This window comes from Coturnix japonica, chromosome 8 (assembly GCF_001577835.2).
Source record: "Coturnix japonica isolate 7356 chromosome 8, Coturnix japonica 2.1, whole genome shotgun sequence".
In the NCBI taxonomy this organism is placed as follows: Eukaryota; Metazoa; Chordata; class Aves; order Galliformes; family Phasianidae; genus Coturnix; species Coturnix japonica.
The window spans coordinates 14,497,792-14,512,752 of NC_029523.1; the positions used below are offsets into that span (position 1 = coordinate 14,497,792).

Here is a 14,961-nt window from a genome sequence, read left to right on the forward strand (position 1 = left end):
TACTCTTGAAGAATGAGGCTTCATCACTTAGAAGCAGAGTAGAACAGCAAAAAGTAGGTTTTGGCTCTTCTTTTTTCAACTACAGCTAACTTTCCTTAAAGATCAATTTGATTCATTGGTGTACTTTTAGCCCCTTATTTTAATACTAAAAAGCACAACTTAGGTACGCAATGGAAAGAAAGTAATCCAAAAGAAAACTGAGCTTTATAGCAGCCATCAAATGCACAAATTTAAGCCAAAACAAGTTCATTCCACAGGTAGTACCAACTCAATTATCATTATCACAACTGAAAAAAGCATAAAGATTCTAATGGAGAAAATCCTGTTCAGAGATCTCACCTGTTCTACTGAGCTTCATTTACTTCTTGGAAGCTGGCCTTATGAGTTAACTGTTCTGTGTAAATATTTCTTCTAAATATATACCAGTCTGTATAGAGCTTTCTCAACATTCTCTGTGCAGGAGACTGGTGTGTTGTTGTTTTTTTTTAAAACTAACACTGTTAGAGGTTTAAAATATTTCTCTCTTACCCGATTAGAATGCAGAATGACTCCATTTAGCTGCTTAACGGGGAAGAAAATAAGCTGTATATGTGAAAATACTTTATTTTGAAAATATTTTTAACGCTGTCTTCAGTAAACCATAAGTTATTTACAGTACAGCAGCAGTCATAACAAAGCTTCACTGATAACTGAATCACAGCCTTCTCTAACATTACCATAGGTCTCCCTGCTAAACTGGTAAGGGTTGCACTTCATCACATTGAATTTAGCTACAACCATTGAAGAACAGTTCATGCTTTGTCTTTCTGCAGCCAGATACTGTTCAGTGTTGTTATCACAAGCTGAATTTGAGATGATCCATAGTTCAAAGATATTGTCATATTTCTGGTCGTGAGCAATTGGCAAGTAACTGTCCATTATAAGTGAAATTTTCTTCTACTTGTGTCCATTTCTCGACGCTGGAAATTAAGAGAAGTTATTAACAGCAAATTCATTCAATGGCATACAAAGATGACAACTCAAGCTTATGGTAATGCAGTGAAATGCACCACAGAGCAACTACGTTATTGTAGTCAGCACTCTGAGACAAACAAGGGAGAAATTTGGAGATCAGTAGTTTAAAAAAGTATTTACAGACAGCAGGCACAGTGTCAAACAAACAGTATTGTACACATTGTGGCCTATGTCATAAATATTAAGATTTTTAATTCTTATATAGCTTGAATACCATGCAGTTAATAGGCAAAGTGACTATCAAAGTCATTAATTGCTACCAAGAGTAACGTGCACTTCACCTGAAGGCATGGTGAAGTCAGTGTTAATACTGAATAGAAAGTAAGAATCAACATTTGACAAAATAGCTTATTGTTTTTACCCAGGGTTCTTACCCTGACCTTGCAAAATGTTTTTACTCACGCTTGCTAGGCTTCCAATAATAGATAGAACCAAGAGCATTTATCAGTTTTGCTTATATTGGTACATGTTCAAAGCCTTACACACTATAAGTAGTCATGATATTCTGACACTCATCATCTTTGGTATATAGCAGAAGGCTTCTACTTTACTTATTTGTCAACAAAATAGCTCTCAGAGTTTCACTTCGGCATTTCTGTTAAAAGAACGGCACTTAAAGTGCTTTGCTAGGTCAAGATGTGTGGTTACATTTCGTGTCAGATGTATTCTCTGTTCCCAAGCAGACTTAGAATAACTCAGACATACCTTATGAATCCATTCATATTCTCCAAATTTGGAATCAAAGGTTCCCTTCTGAAGAGATCTCAACTTTAGTGTAAAACGTGGCCCAAGTTCTTGAATTCCCACTTTCTTTTCACTCTTGAATATATACCTTGAAACAGAAAAAGTGATTAGCTGCTAAGTTATGTGAACAATATCTCTCATTCATGAATTTGGGGCAAGAAATTACCTGTGGAATCTGAAAAAGATGTAGTCTCGCTGGTTGTGAAACGTAGCTACTTGTCTTCCAATGAACTGAGGATCATGTGGGAAGAGAGAAGCAAACATGCGACCAATAGAATGGCCCAGCCGCGTTGTAAAATTATTCAGGATTACTTCAGGTACATGTTCTGTGGGTTCTTTCCCCTTTCTCTGCAGTGAAAGAATACAAATATTAGATGGCATGCAAAATTATTTTAATGTACTATCAAAGATGAGATTGAAATAAAACAGCATGTAGACAACCAGGGCCTGATAACATGCCTAATTGGTTTTCTGAAAAAATGCGTATGTAAGTTTGTAAGTAAGTAAAACAGGTGATAACGTAAGGATCTTTGGTTTAACAATACACGTTTAATGAAAAAGTACAAATAAAGTTTTGTATTTTCTCTCTGCTGCATTAATTTTCATTCCTGGCAGCACCAACTACAGCAAAGAATCTGGAGGCTGAAAATCTCTCTCCAGACATAGCAAGGAAGAATATATGGAACAGCCTTTATTAAAAACAGGTGATGTTTTAAAATTACATAATTCAAAAAAGGAAGAAAAAAAACCCAAAGCATTACACTGCAAGTTACTCTGGGCTAAGTAAGCAATACTTACTGTAGAACAGGTGAAAAGGCTGTAAGATAAGAAAAACTAAGTTTTATTCAAGACCAGGAACTGCATTTACTGAAATCTTGTATACCAATTACTCTACATACCCTGTTGCATATGTACTATGCACTGGGTATATGTATCCTGTATTAACGTTAGATGATATGGCTACAAAAATACTTGGCAGGCAAATTCAGTGATAACTATGAAACTTGAAAAACACCACTTATGGAAGTAGACTGTTACGGTCTTCAGTCTCCTGCAAGTTGAGAAAAACCATCTGTACGTGATCAGACAAACCTCAGAAAAGCACAACCAGCCTGGACAGCTCAGGTAAACTGAACGTAGTTATTGATAAACCAGAGCACACTTTTGTGGGTTTTGTTTTACTAAGTTTTTGTTGGAGTCTCACCTTTATTTCTTTACGCAGACGAACGCTGCTCATTCTAAAATGAGCAGTTGGACCATCAGGAAGATGACTTAAAACAAGCCCATCTGTTCACAGAGTTAAAAAAAAAAAGTTTGTAAAATTTGAGATGTAATTTATGGAGAAGCATGTTCTGTTAAATGCAGCATGGCATGAGAACACTATAACCATTACCTATGCCTAATTTACAAGGTTTAATTATGTCTTCCAAAATACATTCAGAAACTAGTTAGCCAGTGTTCTGACAGGTGCATTAAGGCATGTTTCAATACCTAACCTTTTATATTGTTACCTTTTCAGTACTTATCAGGTCAGCAAAACTAAAATAAACTTTCTGTTGAGGAAGGGAAGCTAAGCTTACTGAAACAAAACAAACAAAAAAAGCCCACAAATAACCCACCATCATTTCGTTTATAATTTCAAGTGCCATTAATCATCAGATACTTCAGCTGGCACAGTGATCTTTATAATTATCCTGTAAGCTGCACAGTGCAGAAAAAATCCAGAATAAAGGAGATCTAAAGACACACTGAAGAAAAAAAATTTTCCCCATAGCCCAGAGCTAATACTGCATTTATTTTAATGTGTACACAAAGGATACTTGGTATTTTGCGATCTTCGTTAATGACGATTAGATCTGTGAAGTCTCTTGCAATACACTGTGGAATAATTCTTTTCAAAGCCAATCCTCTGCGATAGTAGACATGTGAGTTAGGGATAACGGTAGACAACTGTTCACAGAATCTCACTGTTCTCTGTAAAGCAGATGAGTTAAATCACAATGTGGTAAATACAGTGACAAATTTAAACACAAGGTAGGACAGAGGATTGCTCATTCTGACTGCTCTCCTCGATGTGAACAGAGATACAGGAATTAATAAGCCATCAACAGGCTTCATTCATTCATTTTGTTTCATTCAGTTGCTGGAAAATAATTTACTGGCAATAACTACAGCACGCTAGGGACAGCTTTTTTGGAATGGATTATTTTCTTTCCATAGTAAAATGGGAAAATTACAAAAGCATAATCCCTAGACTCATTATGTTTTAAGGACCTTGTTTTACAAGGAGTTGCTAGTATTTGAACAGAAATATTGCCTCGTATACTACTCATACACCTGAGTTTCCAGAGAACCTGTTAAAGGTATATGGTTTCTTATTCTTAAAATCACTTTCTAGTGGTTTTCACAAAGTATCAGAAATCTTCCAAGTTAGGCAATGCACATCATCACATACAAGAACATAAACTTGAGCTTTTTAATGAAATAAACAGTGCTAAAGCAGCTAGCAGACTGTATACGCATAAAACTTCCCAACAGACACTAAATTATAAACAGCAGGAAAAAAACCACAAGGAAATATTATTTTCAGTTTTCTAGTTTTTCCTACATGAGATTGTACATAGTCATATTGGACTTGTGCATCATATTAAACTTGGAGATTAGAAATGTTATGTCCCCAGTTAGTTAGATTAAGCCCATCCTGAATGGTGCTAGAATCCAAAGGACACAGGACATAACAGTTTAGCACAAAGTATCTCCTGCTCATCAAGTTTCCTTTGTCTCTACTGAGAGCATACAAGGAAGTTATGCTTTTTACAGACTTTCCTATACTAGAAGTGTAATTAATCAAACACAGGAAAACCTTGGTACTGTACAACACATTGCTCAGAACAATCCAAGCATGGCATACGCACCCCACGAGGTCTGTCTGATGTTGTAATAAGAATCTTTGGAACTGTTTGTCTGTTGAAATATGGTGCAAATTCATCGTTTGCTATATCGAAAGCAACCTAGAAGAAAATTAGCCTTATTAATCTACCATGCATTAAATAAATGAATAACAGTTGTGCAAATCTGATCTAATTTGATGAAATTAAATTTAACAGGAAAAAGCCCAGTTCATGAGCTCTGTCCTACAAGACACGTGGTTTCTGCATTCTAAAGGGTCTGGACTAAAGAAATCTGACAGGCTTTGCTATCAACAACTGTAACTTAAAAGGACACCTTGTCCTGATGAATCCAGCACATGAAAAGTAAACCATTAACATCTTAACAGAAGAGTCCAGAACAATGGATTTCATCTATATCTATTATATCGATATTTTAAGGCTCTTCTTTGGAGAAAAACCAAACACAACAAAGATGGTTAACAACATATGCAAAAATTAAACAGTTACCTCTTCATCATTAGGATCTACAGTTGTTTCATCATAGATTCTCTGATTTTCAATAGTCTTTGGAACGGCTTTTGGAGGTGCCTAAAACAAAGGTAATGTTATTAATGTAACACACTCACATCATTATAAAGTGTATTGCAAGAGCTACCATGAGACCGAGCTACCAAAAGCTCTACGTGCAACAAGGAACACACTATCCTTGACACCCACAACTGAATGACAAAGATTACTCACACTACTATTGTAAAATTAATACGCAGGAAATCACAGCTTTCTTCTACCATCAATATGCTTTTGCAGTAGTTTAGGAAGAGAAGGCAATAAGCGTACCTTACAATACAATACAATACAATACAATACCTTACAATACAATAAGCGTACTCACCTTATCCCCGAGGGCTTCTCGTTCCTTCCTCCGCTTCTTCTTTAGAGCCAGCTTCTCCTGAAAGGCAGAGAACAGCCGTCAGCCCGGAGCCCGGAGCCGCCCGCTCGCCCTCCGCACCGACCCGCGCCCACCTTCCTCTGCTGCTGCTTCCAGCGAAGGAACATGAAGTGCCGCCGCTGCTTGTTCTTGATCTCGGACACGCTGAAGGTCGGTGGGAAGAGGACGCGCTCCGGGGCCGCCGGCTCCACATCCTGCCCCGCCGCTCCCGTCCCCGGGCCTGACACCGCATCTCCCCCCGCCATGCTGCACTACGCCTCGGCCCGCTGACCAGGAAGTGCTCTCAGCGCATGCTCCGCCGGAAGGACCGTAGTGTTGGAGCGGATGGGCTCGGTGCGGGCGGGTGGGGGTGGGGGGGTGGTCGTAGGGTGGGTTCGGTTACTACCGCCTGCAATTGGAAGGGTTGGTGCCCACCAGGTCCGGCTGCACGGCACCCTGTGCGGCCTGGCCCTGAGATGGGGCACCCACAGCTTCTCTCTGCAGCTGTGCCACTGCCTCACTGCCCTCTTAGTAAATTATTTTTTCCTAATACCTGATCTAACTCCCTGTAAGTATTGGAAGATTGCAATGAGGTTTCCCTAGAGCCTTCTTCAGGCTGAACAAGCCCAGCTTCCTCCGCTTTTCTCTCTGTAGCTGCTCTGCAATAAAGTAACCTTGCAGTAAGATAGGAGGTGAGATAAATTATTGCCACTGAGTAACTCACAATCGGGATCAACAAAATGAAAGTGGAAAGCTTTCAACAAACATGACCCGGTGATGGGTTTACGTGAATGATAACATGCACATGTTTCACTTACAGGCATCCGCTTGCAAAGCTGGAATGAATCACAGAATCACAGAATGACCCGGGTTGGAAGGGACCTCAAGGATCATGTAGTTCCAACCCCCCTGCCTGGCAGGGCCACCAAACATACACATTTACTAGATCAGGTTGCCCAGGGTCCTGTCCAACCTGGTCTTGAACACCTCCAAGGACGGGGCATCCACAACCTCCCTGGGCAGCCTGTTCCAGGGCCTAACCACTCTCCTAATGAAGAACTTCCCCTTAACACCCAACCTAAATCTTCCCTCCTTCAACTTGGATCCATTTCCCCTAGTCCTGCTATTGTCAGCCCTTTCGAAGAGTTTACTCCCCTCCTGGGTGTAGGTTCCCTTCAGGTATTGAAAGCTGCAATGAGGTCACCCCACAGCCTTCTCTTCTCTAGGCTGAACAAGCCCAACTCCCTCAGCCTGTCCTCATAGGGGAGGTGCTCCAGCCCCCGATGAATGAGTTAGTTTATTGCGTGCATCTACTTGAAACAGGATGTTTTCAAAGAGCCATAGGATGGTTTGACTTGGAAGGGATCTTAAAGATCCCATAATCCAACCCTCTGTCACGCACAGGGACATCTGCTCAGAGCCTGTCCAGCTTGACTTCAAACACAAAAGTCAATGAAAGATCAAAGTTCTCATTACACACAGACCCATTTTTTATGGCCTCACTGCCATTTTTGTCAAGAAGAATATTTCAGCAATCCATAGTGCCTTAAGGATAAGTAGTTTCCATGGTAATTAAGGTTTGGAGGATTTAATTGGGAATATGCTAACTAAGGACAGTCTGTAATTTTATCAGCTGATTCAAATATCAGAGATTGCAAGTGTGTCTCCAAAAAGTCATTAACAGATATTTTAAATTACTGCTGTTAGTAGAGTTTTGCAGGAAATTTTCAGCTATTTGTAGTTTCAGATTCAACTGGAATCATTACCTGTCTGTCATAACTCTGTGAAGCTCAGTGGCTGCTTACATTTGGACAAAAACACGCTCTCTTTCCTAGCACAGGGAAGACAATATTATTCATAGGCTTCCAAGGACTCACAGGAACAAAATAATGATACACAATAATACAGGAACTTCCTAAGGCAAAGGAGGGGCAGTAGAAAGACACCAGAAATGTACTGTGGTCCTGGTAAAGTAAGATCACAAGGTACAATTAGAATTTCAAGAGAAAGCCCAAATAATGAATGCATGTGTGCTGTTAATTTCTTCATACAAGTTTGACCAGAATATTCTTTTTTTTCTATAAATTACCACTGATTGAGTTTCAGTAGTGGAAGCATCATTTTGATTTTCATCTTGCTATTTTTCTCTCTCTTAAAAAAAAAAAAAAAAAAAAAAAAAGCCTAATTTCATTAGTTGAACATAGACAGGATGTATTACTTTTCCTCAAGATTCACTTTACTGAAACAAAGAAGGCCCAGAGAGTGCAGTGCTCTAAACCAAACTGTTGTCTCTGTGTGAAGAAAGATATGGCCTACAGGTTTCCTTCCTTCCTTTTCCTTCCTTCCTACAAAACATTGTTGGCTTTTAAATTTATTTATTTATTTATTTTAATTATTGCTAATGTGGAAAATAAAAAGCTGTTGTACATGTTTTTAAAATTGATTAATTTTGACAGTAGTTACGCTACCTTATTGGCGTGGCAAAGCTATTCCCCTTGTAATCAGGATTCTTTGTGGTGGGTGCTAAACAGCTAACCACCAATTGACAATAATAATTCAAAGATCACAAAAATCATGAACACAGCCTCTGTAAAGTAACATTCAAGTTTCAAGTTCTAAAGGTTCTCAGTGTGTTAATAAAGGTGAGGATAAGGGAAAAGCAATTGATTTTCCCCTAGGACAATATTCTCCAAGGTTTCACACTTGGAAACAGAGATGTCCTGAATCTAGGAATGTTCAGGAGAAGAGAAGCATCAGGAACGTGAGGTCACAACAGAGCAGTGATAAGCAGTGATGTGGCTTAAGGTTCCCTCAGGGACCACCTTTGCTGAGATCCACACTTCGGGCTCTCAAAGCTTTCTGCAAAATCTCTAGGTCCTTTGAATTTACACTGGTAGTGAAGAACATATCTGTACTGTTGGTATACAGTTGGTAAACCACTGGTATATATACTAGTAGTCAAACAAAGTCAAAGAGGCTAATGAATTTAAGGAGCATAAGGCAGTGCCGTGAGGAAATACTGAGGCTGTGCAGTGGGTTGCATACTGCTGCAATGAATCCAGTTGTGCAGGAGGGCTAACTGGCAGGAGCACACTGCTGAACTAAGCAACTGCACTTCACTTGCTCATTTAAAGGTAGTTCTCCTATTGCTTCACAGTTATGTATAGATAAGTTTGTTTCATCCCAAAGGTCCAGTTTTTGTTATCCCTGTAAGAACCTCAGCCCTGAGTCTGCAGAGCAGTTAGCACAGTAGCTTTGATCATGCCTGAGCCTTATCAGGCCCTTCAAATGAGACATCCTTCATACTCTTCTGTGCAGCCTCTGCTTACTGTCTACGTAGCAAAGCTAAGTGACAGTAGCTTTCTTTCACTGGTAATTCCAAACTTAAAGTATTCACACGCAAGACAAGAGACAGGACCTCCTAGCCTCTGCAGACAGAGATTCACATCCTACTTTGCAGTGGAACAGTCTAACCACAAACCCTTAGGTTTTTGAAAACTGAGAACTTTCTTGATTCTTCTCATTCGATCTACTGCTGCTGTGCTGATATATGAAAGATTAACAATGACATCATCACTTTTTGAGAGAAAGCCTGTGTTGTTTTTAGTCCTAGGGAGCCTAGACTTGTGATATGTGCTACACAGTCCCATACTGTCTACGGTTTCTGCTGCAGAAATGTCTTGTTCATCCAACAGTGTGTACACATGAAATAAATATTTAGCCACTCAGCTACTTCCAGACTGCTCCCAGACTTGGGCATACCCAGAACCAAATGGAAACATTACATAGGGGAACAAAGTAAAATTACATGTTCCTGCCTATGCAGGTACTGTGTGGGTAGTTTTCAGGATCATCTGTTTAGGACTTACAGGCTTGCATTCCTTACTGGATCTTGTTTACAGACTTTAATCACTGTTTTCAGTCACCTAGGGCAATCTCTCTAATGGATAAATGGGGATCACGCTCAATGAAGCTAGGTATTATCTAACATTTCAGGATGAATACTAGATCTTTTTAAGTGCTCCAAATGCCTGTATTAATTCCATAACTCAACATGGAAATTAATTATTTTAATGTGCTTTTCAGATTATTTTTTCTTTGTGGCATTTGGCATGGGCATATTGGGAAGAAGTATTAGCTCCATCATACAGGTGGGAAAATGAAACAGGTTTGCCAAAGTAAAATGTATCTATGTATCTATGAAAGCCCAGAGTGAAACACCCAAAACTGGATATTTTGAGAACACTTAGTATCGTGCATTTAGACCACAGCTACTGTCATGTTTATGGATCACTTCACCATGTTCAGGATCTTTCCAGCCATCAGACTCTAGAAGTCTCAAGTCTACATGAGGAATGCAGACTAAGTGCCTGTCCCTAAAAATAAAGTCTATGTTATAGCATAGGTGTGTAAGAAGACTAAGTGAAATCTTCTTGGTCAGTTTTCATTCTGTAATGCCCTAGCTTTTTAGAATTTCATTGGTCTTCTTGCTTTTCATGGTTTTTATGTTAAAATGTCTTTCAAACAAGAAAGAATACAATGGCAAAAAGCAAAGACTAATCAGCAGCTTTATCTGCCAGACTATTGACACACACACCCCTCCTTAAAATAGGTATAATGCAAGAACTTGCCAAGTGTGCAATGGCTCGGTTATTAGTGAGGAAATGAACTATTCGGGCCTCTTTACGGGTCTGTCGTGACCACCCTTAAAACCGAACAGTTCTGTTGGACTTTGTACTTCTGATCACCACACATACCCAATATCCCATCCAACTGCACACCCACCTTATGGTCCACTCCATATTTCACAAATTCATCTCCCACAGTGCTCTTGTAGCCTATGTTGAATGTCTTCCAAAATCAAGGTAAACAGCATGCAAAGTTCTTCTCTGCTGAGCCCATCTTCTCATCAGAGGTTTGTCCTTGGTAAAGTCACACTGCACTTGCTGTTCCCAGTCACCTTTGCATCCTGCAAATGCTTGGAAATGGCTTCTAGGAGTGTTTCCTCTACAATCACCTTGGAGACTGAAGTGAGGCTGACAGACCTGTGGTTCCCTGGATATTCCCTCTTGCTCATCTTGAACTTGCAGCAATTCAGCTTTGCGTAACTCTCTTACTATACTTTGTGAAGAGAAGTGATTTGTTACGCATTCCAATGGTGAAACATCTAATATCTCAGAATGTGTAAAAATGTGTGTGTGAAGAGAATTCAAAGGCTTGGAAGTTTGAAACAGGAAAAGTTATCTAAAGAAAAATGAAGCAGATCAGAGCATTTAAAAATAGGGCATTTTATGTGGTGTGCTTGCAAAAAAAATCTTGTCAGTGTGTTAAATATTATGGAAGTTCTCCTGACTACTGAGTTTAACTGTCATCTTTAAAGCTCATTAGAGTTTTAAAGAAAACTTAGAAGCTGCTTATGTATGGATTTCAACACTACCTTAAACATGTAACTATATCAGACATCAGAATAATTCCTTCCCACGAGACCTATCAGGATGCTATAGCCAGCCATTATTTTAATCTGAGCAGATCAGCCTGATGAATACTGGGTGTCTGATTTCCCGCAAATCTGTCATCATTTCTGGTAAGATGGTAGATTAAAACTACTAGATAATGCATTAGTTGTATATAAGCCAACAAAATAAATAAATAAATAAACAATAAAAACAAAGAAAAATAATAAAAGGAAAAAAGATAGGGGAAAAAGGTGCAGTCAATGACAACATTTCCTTGACTTTTCTGTTTCTTGGGGGGGTGTGTGATCCTCTTTGTGGGAAGTATTTTTCCTACTAGTGGCAATTACACTTAGCTTGGGGTACCCTAATAAAATATTCCTCCAGATACTGAAGAAGAAAAAGTTTATTAGAGTGTGACTCCTCACTAGACAAATAGATCCTGATTTCCTGATATTTTATACTAAGGCAAGCTTGCGCTGTATGGTAATAACATTTTCTCTGCAATAAACAGAGCTGAATATAGCAGATAGTTTTGCTTGTTTCTCTGCCTGTATAGATTACACAGAAATAGGTAGAAGTTTTCTCCTTTTTCAAAATTGCTGCAAATTGATCTGGAGATGTTACTTTAGAAATAATGGGACTATTCTGTAATGAAGTAGAATACCTCAAGCAAAATTATATTTCCCCTTGTAGATCTCTCTTAACTCCACTTATCAAAAAACATCAACAATTAAGCAAAGTATATGGCATAATTATGCTTCTATTTTGTTACATTTCAGTGTCTGACCATTTTACTGTTTGTCTCTTAGTAGAAACTTTATGTTTTCAATTGGAAAAAAGACCCAGCAGCATTTTCTATTTGGAAGTGTGAATAAGTAAAAAGCATTTATTAGTTTCAAAATTTATTAGCTAATATTTACATGACAGACAGAAATTGTCAAGGGATACGTAATAAGGGTAGATTTTCCAGTGTTAACAGAATTTTAAGGAAGATGAGCTAATGTGAACAATGTGCAAACTAATACAGTTAATTACAAGCTAATATTTCTAGGAAGGAAATATTTAGATCAGTTATCTGATGGAGGACTGTGATATGAAGAGTAGCAATAAAGACAGGCATTTAAGAGCACACAGAAATGCAGTCCTTGGGTGTGCAAATGTGGGAAGCACAGTGTATGTACTAAGTAAGGATTCTATTGGTGGAACAGTGTGTCTTGGTCTGATATCTGTGCAAAAGCTGGCAAACAGGAAGTGGCTAAACAGACATTTCTAGAAACTCCCCTTACTGAAGAGACTTTAAAACCCTCATCTCTTTAGCCTATCACTTAATCACATAAGAGCCAAAGAATGTGAAATCACCTCAGTAAGGAGAATAATTGTCATCACAGTAATCTTCAGTTTAGCAGACAAGCCTTTTAAAATATAGTTTTTGAAAGCCAAGAGACATTTCTGGATTTAAAAAAAGGCTTGTGAAGTATTGCTCATCACCTGAAATCTTTAAACAGAGAAGGTAATTTTTTAATTTTTTTTTTTTTTTTTTTTCCTAAAGGAAGTATCCAAGCTTCCCCAGAAATTATGTGGAAATCACTTGAGTTACTTCTATCACCTACAGTGGGCAAAAGGTCAGGAAGGAGAATCAGTGCTTCCTTCTGGACTATGATGCTATGAAAAGCCTATAATGCTATGAAACATCAGAATGGAGGGGAAAAAAACCCAAACCTTTAAAAAACTATTCTAATTTTGGAATATCTGTCATAATATTCAAACAGTACTTAATAGGAGACTGCAGGGAATGGGTTTTTAATGAAATCAGGCTAGAAGACATTTCTAGCTGGACTACAACACCATTTCATCTTTTCCCTTCTTTTATTGCTCAATTTTGGTGACTATTCACTAGAAGGTAGTGTTGCTTTTACTTAAGTCTGCCCAGCCCCTCTCCTGTGATAAGATTCTGCTTCCTTTATCAGTTTATGAAATCTTTTAAGATTGATATTTCTATGTTGAGTTTTCACCTCAGGATAACTTTCTGGGAAGCATATTTCTACATTTGGGAGGAATTATGACAAAAAGCAAAATGACTGAGTCTAGTTATAACAACTAGTAAAGCAAGGATCATTAGTTCTAAAACATTAAAAAGACTGGTGGAATATACATCAGGAGATATCCCTCTGTTTTAGACTCTGAATGACAGAACATTTTTTCTTATGTGTTGGTAAAATATGAACATGGTTTTGGGCGTTTATAAGTGCTAATCACAAAATAACAAAGGTAATGAACATTGTTAACCAGCAACATGTAATAATCTCAGTGTCAGATAAACTCTTTCTTTCCAGTATGCATATGTAGCTCTTATTAATGTAACTCAAGCTGCACATAATTACTGGTAACAGAAAATCACTGGCGTTAACCTCCCACTTACAGAACCACACCTTGCCCTCCAGGAAATCCACAGAGCTTCCCAGGAATGCCCCTAGCCCTGGCCTAGATTTCAGCCTGTTTTATAACATTTTACAGCAGAAGCTTGTCAGATCTAATCCTGACTGATGCACAAGATTTGATTGAACAAAGAAAGAAAAGTCATCCTGAAATCTGGTTTTAAGTTACGCTTCTTATTACAGTTGTTCCTTTGCTTGGTGTACATGGTTCAGCAAGTTTGTTGCTCTACCCAGCATGCACTGACTGATGCCAAAGTCTGTGGCTATTCAGGTCAGAGACGGAGGATAGAATAAAAAAAACACCATTTCAGTCAAAGCTTCAAGATGGCATGTATGCATTTGCTAAGATAATATTTTCCTTTGTCTATAATTCCATATGATTGTATTTTCCTCCCGCTTGGTACAGCGGAATGCCTTTACTTTTATCTTCTAGGATGGTGTGCAGTAATTAAGAGAAAATACAACACGGTTCCCTTTGACAGGGGAAGGCTTAATGGTTGAGTCCTATTCATTTATTTCACCAGCAGAATGACATTAGTTTTAAATGCACCTGGAATGTAATTACAACATTCAGTCTGATACCAGGATAGTATCCATCAGCTGGTAAAGCATCTAGGCATGGCCTCTGCAATTCAATTTCAAATGCACTGCTAGTGCCAATGTGGGACTCAGAAGTCCCATTCTATCATCAGTTTCCTTTTCCACATATATTTCATGAATAACCTCTGAGAAGCCCCTTTATGCATTATTCTTATAGGAAAAAAAAGTGAAAGACTTTTTTTTCTTATAGAGATAAATTAGACAAAGTCTAGGAAATCTTACATGGAGTGCTCTCCTGGGAAGCAGATAGAGAAAAGGAGCTGGAGTCTCTGATAGTCCACAACAGCTACTTCTTGGTACAGCAACTAAAACAGAGAATCTAACTCATGATTGCCCAAGCAAGAAAATATTGAGAAACAGTATGGAGGTTTATATATCCTCTGCATCTGTCACTGACAAAAAACATACATGGGCTCTGTGTTCTCAAGTAAAAAAGAGCAATGAAAAATCAGAAGGATTTTATAGAATAAACATGAAACATGATTAAAGGATTAGGATACTCTCCTAAAGTGGGGTTCAAAGATTTCTGTCCATTTAGTTTATCAAAGAGAAAGTTGATGAGGACTCTTTGCATGCCTCTAAAAATACATAGCTTCAATATAGCAGACAAAGATCCAAGAGCTGCAATCTTAACTTATAGTTTACCATAACTGACCACTGAGAGGGTTACCTAGCATTATCATAGTTTTTATGTTAATTTTTATATCAAGATATGATGTCTTCTCCTTAAAATAATGCTATCTAGTCCAAAAAGGAGCTAATTCAGGATGATCTGTTCTGTATTATACCAGAAGTAGACTAAAAGATCATAGAAATCACTTCAAACTTTTTAATCTAATCTAATTAAACAGTATAAATCTAGTTTAAGTTGTTCTTTTAATTGTTAATAAATG

At 38.2% G+C, this 14,961-nt stretch overlaps 1 protein-coding gene across 1 annotated transcript; it reads right to left on the reverse strand.

Moving 5' to 3' along the window:
- Positions 1-187: 187 nt before the first annotated feature.
- RPF1 (ribosome production factor 1 homolog) lies at positions 188-5,885 on the reverse strand. Its single transcript, XM_015870417.2, has 9 exons — positions 5,673-5,885; positions 5,542-5,598; positions 5,157-5,237; positions 4,674-4,769; positions 3,579-3,732; positions 2,963-3,045; positions 1,925-2,106; positions 1,720-1,846; positions 188-959 (listed from the first exon to the last, which is right to left on the reverse strand). Exons 1-9 carry the CDS (start codon positions 5,841-5,843, stop codon positions 918-920), a joined length of 993 nt encoding a protein of 330 aa, XP_015725903.1. The 5' UTR covers positions 5,844-5,885; the 3' UTR covers positions 188-917.
- Between the last annotated feature and the right edge of the window lie 9,076 nt (positions 5,886-14,961).

Excerpts from the sequence above, each read along its gene's own strand:
- RPF1 (XM_015870417.2), bottom strand. The coding sequence starts at position 5,843 with ATGGCGGGGGGAGATGCGGTGTCAGGCCCGGGGACGGGAGCGGCGGGG. Across the intron at positions 5,238-5,541 it reads GAGAAGCCCTCGGGGATAAG|GCACCTCCAAAAGCCGTTCC; the intron begins GTGAGTACGCTT and ends CCTTTGTTTTAG. Across the intron at positions 2,107-2,962 it reads GTCTGCGTAAAGAAATAAAG|AGAAAGGGGAAAGAACCCAC; the intron begins GTGAGACTCCAA and ends CTTTCACTGCAG.